Source organism: Triplophysa dalaica, chromosome 4 (genome assembly GCF_015846415.1).
Source record: "Triplophysa dalaica isolate WHDGS20190420 chromosome 4, ASM1584641v1, whole genome shotgun sequence".
Taxonomy (NCBI): domain Eukaryota; kingdom Metazoa; phylum Chordata; class Actinopteri; order Cypriniformes; family Nemacheilidae; genus Triplophysa; species Triplophysa dalaica.
Window position 1 is genome coordinate 9,307,372 of NC_079545.1, and position 12,187 is coordinate 9,319,558.

Consider the following 12,187-nt stretch of genomic DNA (forward strand, 5'->3'; position numbering starts at 1 on the left):
CCGCATTGCACAAGGTGCAAACAACATTAGTCTTGTCGATGTTTCTATTGGGAAGCTTCTTAAAAATTAATATTACCTGAAGCAAACCCGGCGGCTTCATAGCTGCATCCATGTTAGCACGTCACGTTTGATGCGGTAATTTCACAGTAACGTTATGTTGTGTTCAGACCAAACGCGAATGGCGTGTCAAGCGCGAGTGATCCATCCATCCATTTTCTACCGCTTATCCGAACTAGCGCGAGTGATTTATATGTTAATTCAAAGAGCCAATAGACCTACTTGCGGCGCGAATCGCGCGAATGAAGCCCTGGTTATGAGATGATGAGGCGGCTTCTGCTTCCGCGAATGACGCGAATCACGCGAGTTGAAAAATCTCGTTCTCGCCCCGTACAGTGCAGTTAAGCTGGTATACATCCGCGCTAAAATATCAAGGTGAAAGTCATCATAGCTTGCGTAGTATAGACCCAGCTCCCAACCCAACTTTGAGAATAGATTAACGGCGACATTTTTTTTATCGCGCGATAAGAGTCTCACTCGCGCGACAAGAGTCTCACCGTTAACGGCCCACCACTAATATATATATATATATATGTATATATACTGTATATATATATATAAGATATATATTAGTTCAAGATTTGAGTCCAGGTCCCCTGGCACACTGAACAAAACCCAAAAAAAGAAGTCTTACACTTATATCGAAGATTTTTTTATGTCGTATCTTATCCTGCCTAGGGATCAAATTTAGAGAGACAGGACCGTCACTGGCATCAAAACATTTCGGGCTTGACACTCACACTTAAGATTTCCTGCTTGGGAATAACTGGAACATTGCACTCATACCCAAAAACCATTTCATTTTCCTATGTGTGCTGTGTTGCTTCTTTCTGTATTCCTGTCGGTTAATTGTTTATCAACCCCTGTTGTTTTTGTCCTTCGCAGATTGGCTACTGGAACGAGAATGAGAAATTTGTTTATATAGTGGAGCAGCAGGTTACCAACGAATCCTCCTCTGTGGAAAACAGAACCATTGTGGTCACTACTATTATGGTACACTACCTAAAGCTGCTTGTAAATATGCTGAACCGTGATCCTTCTGCCCTCTCAGGTTTAGTGTCACCTTTGCATTGCATCCCGGGGGGGCAGAAAGTTTTTTCCGTTTGAGTTGCTTTGCACTCACTCACTACATGTTGAAACAGTCGACCACAGAAGAGTGTTTCAACTGTATCCGTGTGAGTGCCAAAGCATTTTCAGTTCCATCTCGGTGGCCTGTCGTAGCAGTGACATCACAATACTGGCTTTGGTAAGAAGTAGGTTAGATTCTCCCTCTCTCTTCTGTTCTTACACTTCGCCAAACGTAAGTATCAACACTGCCTAAGACGGTGGGCTGAATGCAAACAGCGTGAAAAGACATGCGTGACGGAAACGGCCGATGGTTTTCTCACACTTGAAATGTTGAGAAAAGGTTGTGGAGTCTTTAATTTGTCTCCTCTGAGCTCTGCATTACCCGGCTGAGGGCCTGTTTTTAATTTCCAGCTGTCCAATCAGAGAGTGCCTTAATGGTGCAGACAGTTCTCATTAAGCTTCCTAAACTATGACTATATTGTCCCAGCAGGGAGTCGGTGATGTGATAAATGTGAGGGAAGTGGACCAGAGAAGCCTGTGATGTGAATAATAGATAATATTACTAAAGTTGACAGTACAGATAGCAGTTCATTGAGTGGTGCTCAAACTTGTCTGTCAGTTTTGAACGAACAAAAATATGAAATAATTGACTCGTTTAAAACATTGTTTGGACATTTTGGATTGTTTTGGTGCATTTGCTCGATGTGGATGTATAGTTTATTGTTAAAGCTAAACGTACGTATTATAAAATAAAAGTCTGAAGGCTATTTCAAGATATTGGGGGGTATGAAGTAAAGATTATTTATAGACAATGTTGGGTATTAATTACAAGTGACTAATTACATATTCAATAGTGTAATTAGATTATTGTACAAATGACTCTCTCCAAAAAAGTGTTTAATTACTAATTACTTTCTATATCTTATATCAACCTTGATAAGTTAGGTGATTCAAGGATAGACATGAAACGGCTCTTTTAATTCATTCAAATAAATAATATTAAACTACATAAAGTATTCTTATAAACTTAACCAAAGTATTACAAATGTGAGAATTTTACATTAAAGTGCAGATTTTATAATTAGACTTAAAATTTTATGTCAATTCCACTTTTGCTCACTAATATATTACACAAAGTATTTCGTTTAATTACATCAGAAGTAACCGTATTAAATGACAGAAAAATAAGAGTAATCCTTTACTTTACGTTTTTAAGGGAAAAGTAATTAAATTACAGTAACTAATTACTTAGTTACTAGTTACACCCAACGCTGTTTAAAGACTAATAAAAACCGAAGGTCATTACTTGGGGAAGTAGTTTTCATTTAGAACTAGACTGTTAGGTGGTTTTACTGCTTAAGTGATCCACAATCCCAAAATGTTGAAGAATTATACAATTTAATGTAAACACAGCTAAGAAACTCAAATGAGTCGTGAAAAATTTGTGAAAGACCTGCAGCGAGTTCAATATAAGGCAGGCGGAAAAGTTATGCATGCTTGACATGTTTTTAAACAATGTCGGCGAAATGCTGGAAGTAAAGAACTAGACAGTGGTCATATCTAGGCTTTAAGGGAGTTTCATAATTATAATCATAATCTCTTCATTAGAAAATTTCATCTGAAAACCTAAGGGCAGAGGGATAGGGCGGTGGATTTGAGGACTGAAGACAATACTTAAGAAATATTAATCAAAGGGTGAATATGTTAAATAATAATTTAAATAACCTGAAGGTCCCGGAAATCCCACCTTGGTGAAAAGAATAAACTTAGTAATAAACCAAGGAACTTTTAAGCAAAAATGTTTGTCAAGGTTAGACTGACATAATTGAACACATCAGGATGTCCCTTAAATGAGTTAGTCAGAGGAGGAAAGTCATATTTAAATGTACCATAAGGTTCGCCCTATGTTACATTTAAAGGAGATGACAGCATTTTTCTGACTCTGCCTACGATGACCTCATAGGTAGATTCAGAAAGTGAAAGTAGGAGTCCGATGGCATATGTGAAAGCAATCGTTTGTTCTGCGCAGATTAGGCAGATGTGCTTGTATATACAAAATGCATAAAACTGGCAGTGAAAAGTTAGGGAAAATGCAAAAAGTCTATGTTTAAAATAATAGGCAAGCCCTACGAACATTTTGGCTTGAATTAGGAGATGTTAATCATATGTAAGCAAAAAGAGTTAGGACTTTGCTTATATTTGGTGTTATGACAAGAGAGTTTGTAACAAAGTTCCACACAGATGTGAGAAAACATCTGCTTCCTTTTTAGCACTCTTCCTGCATGCACATGTACATGTGAGTGACATGAGTGACAAAACTCCCCCTGGCCTGGCTTGCTTTAGACTAGCAATGTCCCCTAATTGGTGTACCTGCAACTAGCTCACTACACCCATGTGATTCTCTCACTCCAAATGGAGAATCTTGAATTTACAGCGAACACCCAAACCCAGTTTTAAGTCAAATCAACCTTTCACTGCCACCCTAGCTTTGTTTGGCTCATTGTCTGTCAGTCGCATTGTTGTTATGAGATACATTTTGCATGTTTATGAGTGAAATGAGTGAAGAGTATGTGTGTGAGAGACATATAAGCATGGTTTCACGTAGAGCAATAGTTTCGTCTATATGTTTGTGTGTGTTTGAATGATCTTGGGTGCGAGTCAACTGAACCTGATTTGATTTGGTTAACAGGAAGCTCCATACGTAATGTACAAGAGGAATTATATGCAGACGGAAGGCAATGATCGATACGAGGGCTACTGTGTAGACTTGGCATCAGAAATCGCCAAGCATGTGGGCATAAAGTACAAACTGTCTATTGTGGCCGATGGAAAGTACGGAGCTCGCGACCCCGAAACCAAGACCTGGAACGGCATGGTGGGGGAGTTGGTGTATGGGGTGAGTGTTGGAAAGATGGGAAAGTGGGATGACAGCTGTGTGAAGCCAGCAACACTTAGAAGACCACAACTAAAATCACAGACATCAATGTCAAAATAAAAGTCGACCAGATGTTTACCGCTTGCTGTCGTTTTCAACCTTTTGGTGAATTTATTTTGACATTCGTGTGATTTTAAAATGATGTTTGTAGTTTCACGGTGTTGCTGAAGTCACCCAAGTCTTGGTTGCGGTCAGTGTTCTAAAGTGATACATTTAGAAATTTCATTAAAGTGACCTCATACTGCAATCATTGTATGTACATAAACCCAGTTGGTACACTGTCAGAAGTTACAAAATGGGTACCCAATTAAAAAGTAAACTTTTGCACCTAAGGAGTGTACATTTATAGATAAAAAAAAACCCATTAGAAACCAAAGATATATGGAAGAATGTTTGTGAACATTGCACCATTGACTACCATAGTAGGAAAAATCGCTAAATATATGTATTTGTTTTAAAAAAGTAAAAAAGCGCACACTTCTGGTAGTCAATGGTGCCCCAGAGCTGTTTAGTTACAAGCATTCTTCCAAATATCTTTCTCTGGGTTCATCAGAACAAAGAAATGAATACAGATTTGCAACAACTCGGGGATGAGTATATTAAGACATCATTTTTATTTTTTGGGTGAACTGTCCCTTTAATATATCAGATAAAGGGGTGTCCCCGACTAAGGATTTACATAGTCGATTCAGAATTGTGTTTAGGCAAAATCTCTGAAATGCAGGGCAACATATTCAAAACACAAGCCACCAATAACATCGCTTACTAGACCATATCTCGCCTTAAAACAATTTTTAAAACTACTAGATGATAATTAATTATTTTTTACAAACGGGAATACAGCACGTTCTTTACGCTCCTTTGCGCCAGGGTTTCAGTACCAACCCTAAAATCTCCCATTTCTTTACATCGTAAATAATATTTTTGGCGGTGCAGTCAGTGCTACGCCAAAAAAACCAAAATGGCGTGATCCCATCGCATAACACTTGTGCGAAGATTCAACTGTATAAGTCGAATCAGGCTCCTCCTATCAAAACATCGAATCTTCGACTATTCGGGGTCACCCCTAATCAAATGAATATCATTGAAGGATTTTTATCGAGTCCTTTTTTTTTACTTGATCTTATAATACACAGTTTTAATTTTAAAAACTGTGTTGAGCTCTTGGTTGCATTAACAGGGAAACTGAGATAAGAAGGGGACAGAAGCACTGTAAATGGTTTTACATTTAAATGTAAAATGTGAACCAGCTGCTCTTATGACACTTAAAGACCCAATCAATTTCTGACATGAATTTTCTTTCCCACGTTGACGTATGTGCTTTTACAGATTCATATTTATTTGATTCATTTTTTTCATAAAAAATACCAGTTAGCAACAGCATATACAAAAAAATTGGCCTCAAGGCTAATAGGCATGAACACCACAAAAACTCTCATTTTTATTTCATGAGGTCTTTAACACGTCAAAGATCACTAAAAAAATAATTTGTCTCAAAGCCAGGCCATTCATCACATTTCCAGTGTCGTACCACAACATCGCTTTGGTTTTCCATCTGTTCAACTAAGATTTACTCTATTCCATATTCCAGAGAGCGGATATAGCCGTGGCTCCCCTCACTATAACCCTGGTACGAGAGGAGGTGATAGATTTCTCCAAGCCCTTCATGAGTCTGGGCATTTCCATCATGATCAAGAAACCACAGAAGTCCAAGCCCGGGGTCTTTTCCTTCCTCGACCCGCTGGCGTATGAGATCTGGATGTGCATTGTGTTTGCCTACATCGGTGTCAGCGTGGTTCTCTTCCTGGTGAGTCGTTTTAGTCCATACGAATGGCACCTGGATGAAAATGAAGAAGTGAAGGATCCACAGACGCCACCTGACCCGCCCAACGACTTCGGCATCTTTAACAGTCTCTGGTTCTCACTTGGAGCTTTCATGCAGCAAGGATGCGATATCTCACCAAGGTTGGTGCATCTGGCCCGTTACTAGATCTCCATCTTTGTCTCTCCCCTCATCATTGCATTTTATGGACGTTTTGTCTTTCATGGTGCATATATGTTATTCTATTTGGGGTGGCTTTATCACTTCATTTTATCATCACTTGTTCGTTTTTCACTCACAATCACATTGTCTCAGTTATCACAACACTGTCACCACTAGAGTTTCTTTATCTCTTCTTTCTTTCGATGTAAGTGATGCAGGGCACCAACTAAAATAATTTATATTCACCATGTGTTGACTGTAAAATGTAAAGATTGTCTCTCTTTCACTCACTCTTTATATCTCTGTTTCTTGGAGGGCTACCGTGTTCTTGCTGCGTGTCTCTATTTTAACGTCAGCAGTTTGGTGTTTATAAACTGTTTCAGTGGAGAAGTGTCGGCCCTCTTCACTCATTCCATCAAGATGATCTGTCATCATGCATTCATTCATACATACATTACATTTTCCTTGAAATCCAGTCTTTTTTTCTTGATGTGGTCTTTGTGACCCTGGTCTCATCTTTATCCCTCTGCTGTGTCTCGTGAGACAGATTTATCCCAACTCAGCTTTGAGTTGTGTTGGTGTCTTTTTGTCGACCGGTATGGATTTAGAGACAATTGCCAATTGTTAACTTTTGACCCAGAGCCATTTAGAGAGAGAGTTCTGCCAACGGAAGTCCAAAATGCTGGAGCGTCACGTGATCCATGGAACCTTGAGATAGTTTCAGGAAGTTATGTTTTCTCTCAAAATGCTTTATTTCTTTTAATTTTTTTATTCATTAAATGGCTTTCGTCTTTTAATCGGTTAAACGCTTACCTCAGTTGGTCTATTTAGTTGCAACTCAATGCGTTACTAGTAACTTCCAGGAATTATTGATAGCCTCCATGAACCTCCATTGCTGTGAAAAAACTGTTCCATTGTAGTCATCAGGGTTGAAGCGACTCTCCCCAGATAGCACAATCCATCTGGCTTACGTCTATTTGACGTCTGTATTTACATCTGCAATTCATAGTTTGCTCATCTGTAATGTGTCTCATAGACTTCTGAACGTCTGTAATACATGTGCTAAAGATCTGGAGATCTGCTGCGTAAAAACATCTGCTAAATATCTTAGAAAGAGCATCTTTACATCATTCTAAATCATAAACATCTTACAGACATATTCTAGATGTCTATATGACGTCTGACATTCAGACCTGTCCGAGACATATTACAGATGAGCAAACTATGTATTGCAGATGTAAATGCAGACATCAAATCCCTGATAGCACACATACATCTGCAAGACATCTGCAATACATAGTTTGCTCATCTGTAATATGTCTTGGACAAGTCTGAATGTCTGTAATAAGCTGCTAAAGATCTGGAGACCTGCTGTGTAAAAAAATCTGCTAAACATCTTAGAAAGAGCATCTTTACATCCATTCTAAATCATAAACATCTAACGTCTGACAGCAAACATCTCCGAGATGAATGGCAGATGAGCAAATTATGTATTGTAGATGTTTTGCAGATGTAAATGCAGACGTCAAATAGACGTAATCCAGATATATGTGTGCTATCAGGGTCTCTCTCAATGGCTCTGGTTTGACCTAACTGATCAGTTTGAGGGGATTTCTTCGCTCTCCCGCTATTTCTCTCGCAGGTCTTTGTCTGGACGTATAGTTGGGGGTGTGTGGTGGTTCTTCACTCTGATCATTATTTCATCCTACACTGCCAATCTGGCCGCTTTCCTGACTGTGGAAAGAATGGTGTCACCTATAGAGAGCGCAGAAGACCTCGCCAAGCAGACCGAGATCGCCTATGGAACCCTGGACTCCGGTTCCACCAAAGAATTCTTCAGGGTGAGTTGCCGTCAAATGTGTCGTTTCATATACGGTTCATTAGAACGGGAAAAAACGTTATTTTCATACTGAGGATTTTACATCATCTAAAAGCTAATTAAATAAGATTTACATTGATGAATGGTTTGTTAGAATATGACTATATATGGCTGAGATAAACTGTTTAGAACTCAGGAATCTGAGAGTGCAAAAAATATTTCAATTTGAAATATTGAAAAAATTGCCTTTGAAGTTGTGAATCAGGGGCACTTTGGCAGGCCATCCACTCACAAAAATAAAGTTTTTATATATTTAAGGTAGGTAATTTACATAACATCTTCATGGAACATGATCTTAAATTAATATTCTAATGGTTTTTGGCTTAAAAGAAAAATCGATCGTTTCGACCCATACAATGTATTTTTGTCTTTTACTAAAAATGTTCCTGTGCTACTTTAGACCGGTTTTGTGGTCCAGGGACACATGTAGTATGGTAGGTGATTCCCCCCAAAAAAAGGTTTGGGGGTGTGGATTTCCAACTAGAAAAGTAACTAAATTTGAGCCAGATACACCGACGCAATAGATTTGCAGATTCCATAGCTCAATATAGTGAATTGAATGGGGTTTGTCAAATCATCCAGCCATTCAAATTAAAAAAGTGAGATACAGCGAAAACATGTCACTTATAGAACTTAAACTTGAGCAGACACTCAAACTTAATTGTCTTGTAGACCTGTCACCATGTAATACACGGCACGCAAGAAGTCGGCAGTGCGAGGTTTATTAGACCCGACAGCAAACCTGCAGCTCGTTTGAAGGCAGAGCAGCAAAGCCTCCGACCTCCTCAAAAAACGTTTTTACTGAATCTCAGCCAGACACTGTTTTCATTCGAGATGGCCAGAGGGAGAGTGTGGACTTGTGTATGCGTGTGTCTTTATGTATGTATGTGTGTGTGTTTGAGCCGACAGTGAACAGGGCAGTTTTAGGATGACCCAGATACACCACTGCTGATGAGATCATCCTGTCATTTTTCCTTAATGTCATGATTACGTCCTAATGTGTGTGTGAAAGCACACACATATATTCAGACAGTCTTACTCACACGTCACTGTCAATATACAATGGATAAGAGACAGAGATAAAGAGAAAGAACACATGAAATGAGGAGGCCTTTGCTCTTCTCCCTTACCTGAGTTGTCATCCTGTAGCTGACTAAATTAGAACAGTGTTGACAGGTGGGAAGCCGACACATGGTTGGACTAGAGAGACTGACAAGAGAGACGTTGAGAGATAAGAGAGATGGTACAGTCTCCACCTTGTGTTCATAGCGCACTACTGCAGCTGTTTAATATCATGCTTGGACAGTAGACCTGAGTTCTGATTTCCATATGCCTTATATAGAGTAGATTGGCTGGATTGGCTCTTGTCATTTCAAACCTTTCTTTTGGAGAACACAAGAGGAGATATTTGGAAGAAAGTTGGTAACCGAACAGCACTGGCCCCCATTCGCTTCTATTGTATGGAAACGAAACCAATGCAAAGGGGGCCAGTCTACAGCATTCTTCAAAATATATTTTCTTGTGTTCCGTGGAAGAAAGTTAAACTTGCAGTAACACAGCATCTATTTTTTTGTGGTCTTTAAAAAAAATACTAGGTAAAGGTTTAGTGTGTAATGTGAAAGAGAGAGAGAGAGAGAGAGATCGATCGGAAATGAATTGAAACATTTGGAGCCCTGAAGCGTATTTGTTTTAGTGCACAGGAGACGTGTGAGGGAGTTTATACAAACACGCCACTTCCAGTTTGTGCCTGAAAAGCTCTCAGGAAAACTCACACGCACACATTCACACACATACCAGCTGTTTGGAGGTCAAGGTAACCTACTTATATGTGCCATGTGTGTGTAGAACTGTGTCCTATAAAAGCGTTACTGTGTGTTTGTCCTATTAAACATAGGTGTGTGTTCTCTCTAGAGATATCCTGCCTGCCTTGTGGACATATATAGCTACTCGCGCAAGAGCTGGACACTGAGAATATTGGTTTAGGAAGCTTCAGCTTTATGAAGATTTTACTTAAAGTAGCAGTATGGGATTCTTTTGATGATATATTGACAGAAATGCAATACAATATACAAAACGATGTCATCATAGGTGTATAAAGACCTTACGTAATGAACAGTTAGGTTATTATTACCTTAGAATAAACCATTTTAATCTACATACAGAGCAGCCTACATACATTGAATTCACGCCATGTTTTGTACAGTAGCCCTAAACGGACAAACAACTCTACAAAGTGCGTTTCCTCTCCCTCTACCCTGCGGTACGTAGTTCGGTTGATCTTGACTTTACAGAGGGGGTAGTGTTGTCCTGCTCACCGGGAGACTGCACTCATTCATTTATTTATTTAGAAATTAGATGTTATTTATTAGAATGAACTTACTCGTTGTATAAATACCATGCACTGTGCTGTGTTTTAACTTTTCTGTTTTTCCTGTTTGCCCCTGTAAAGCTGCTTTGAAACAATACACATTGTGAAAAGCGCTATATAAATAAACTTGAATTGAATTGAATTGGTTACTCCTCACTGCTATCTTGCAGTTAGATCAAACGGCTTTAACAGCGTTGCTATTTACTGTTAGCTAGCTCTACCCTCCAAGGTGCTGTTCTAAATTCTTAGCTTTTTCATAGCTTAGACCACTCAAATAATAATACAAATGAATAAAATAAGCGACAATGAGACAAGTATATACAAGCAGTACACTGGTTCCAGATGAACAATTACGCTCAAAACTGCGCCGTTACACAGCTAATATTACAATTACAACATATCTTAGTAATGCTGTAATTATAAGTAACCAATGTTACTCACATATTGATCCGAATAAAAGAAATCTTTTTTTTTTAGACAATCTTTCTCTCCAACGTCTCATTGCTGGAAAGTATCTCCATAGATATCTATGAGTATCTCTGGTAAAAGCCTTTAGAACACAAGTCCTAACGTGTCTCTGCTGGAAATTCCTAATAATTTTAAACATCTGCCTGACTTTATCCTTCTTTTTATCCTTAAGATCCACAGACCCTTTATTTCATGTAATAAATAAGAAATCACTATTTCACACCCTGTCTCAGCCGACGACTTCTTTTTGTTCTGTGGTGGCCACTGTCGTGTTTGGACTGAGAGATTGGTTGCAATTCACAATCTCTTCGCTAGTGGCCTCTATGAATCCCATTCTAAACCTTTAAATTTGGCAGAATTATGGGGATTAGTATACTGTGAGGTCTATAAACTCTCCATTAATTTACTCTCTGTCTTTCTGTGTGAGAATGTTGTGTGAGCTGTGTGCTATATTTTCTGGTTAGTTTTATTTGGAGTATGTAAACAGGTTCCAAATGGGCGCAAAAACATTCAGTTTTATATTTACTCTTAAAAAGGAAGCAAATGTGTGCTTATATACTAGTAGGGTATGATAATATACTTTATACAACAGTTCTTTCTGGTTCTCGAATCTGATTGGCTGAGAGCCATGCAATTTTCCACAAGGATCACAACGGGAACTGACTGTTGAACCGCTTCACTGACTGTTTGTATCACTCCGCCAAGAAACTAACTCGGACTATGTTGTCCTTGCAACAGCTAACAAGCAAACAAACACACACGAAGCAGTTGATCCTTTCCAGAATGTTTACTTTTGTGATACTTTCTCATTTTTTAGATATGAAAATAAAAACTGCACATTAATAAATTTACATATAAATGCGTGCACTGCCATCTGCAAATAGCTGTACATGTGATGCGATAGCACTTTCTTTGAATGGAACAACAAACTTCAATACACGAAAATGGCCACTAGGTGGCAACTGGATCACTCACTTAAGTGCTTAATGTTCTCAGTGTTGGCAGCATCTGGTAGCAATTTATTCACAGCGTTCTGATGTCATGGTTTAAAAAAAATACTGCGCGATACGCAAGGGTCTCGAACACGCGCTTAAAATAATAGAATTGGGATTAACACATTCTCGGTGAGTTGCTTTTTAAAGGTCTCTCCCTTTCATTCACATGCACGTCCTGCCTCGTTATTTCTCACTTAGAACGTATCTGAAGCAGCACACTGCACATTAGAGGTCTGCACGGGACTGTTTTTTTGTCCCGCCCGCGCCCGCTAAATGTTATTCGGCACCCACACGCTCCCGCTGAAAATTCACTCTGAGCTCTATTTGCATAGAATGATTTTCGTCATGACCCGACGGATCCCTCTAATTTTTAGATTACGTTTCCAGATCTCAAAAGATCTCACATTTAAATTTCCCAATAGGAAATATATCA

At 38.9% G+C, this 12,187-nt stretch overlaps 1 protein-coding gene across 8 annotated transcripts in view; it reads left to right on the top strand.

The window, feature by feature from the left end:
• The window catches only part of gria3a (glutamate receptor, ionotropic, AMPA 3a), a 49,050-nt gene that overhangs the window by 19,737 nt on the left and 17,126 nt on the right, over positions 1-12,187 (top strand). For all 8 annotated transcript variants that reach the window (XM_056744993.1, XM_056744998.1, XM_056744996.1 and 5 more), the window contains exons 9-12: positions 943-1,050; positions 3,815-4,021; positions 5,652-6,025; positions 7,687-7,885. In XM_056744993.1, the coding sequence (XP_056600971.1) occupies positions 943-1,050; positions 3,815-4,021; positions 5,652-6,025; positions 7,687-7,885 (888 nt within the window). The remainder of the gene's footprint in view (positions 1-942; positions 1,051-3,814; positions 4,022-5,651; positions 6,026-7,686; positions 7,886-12,187) is intronic.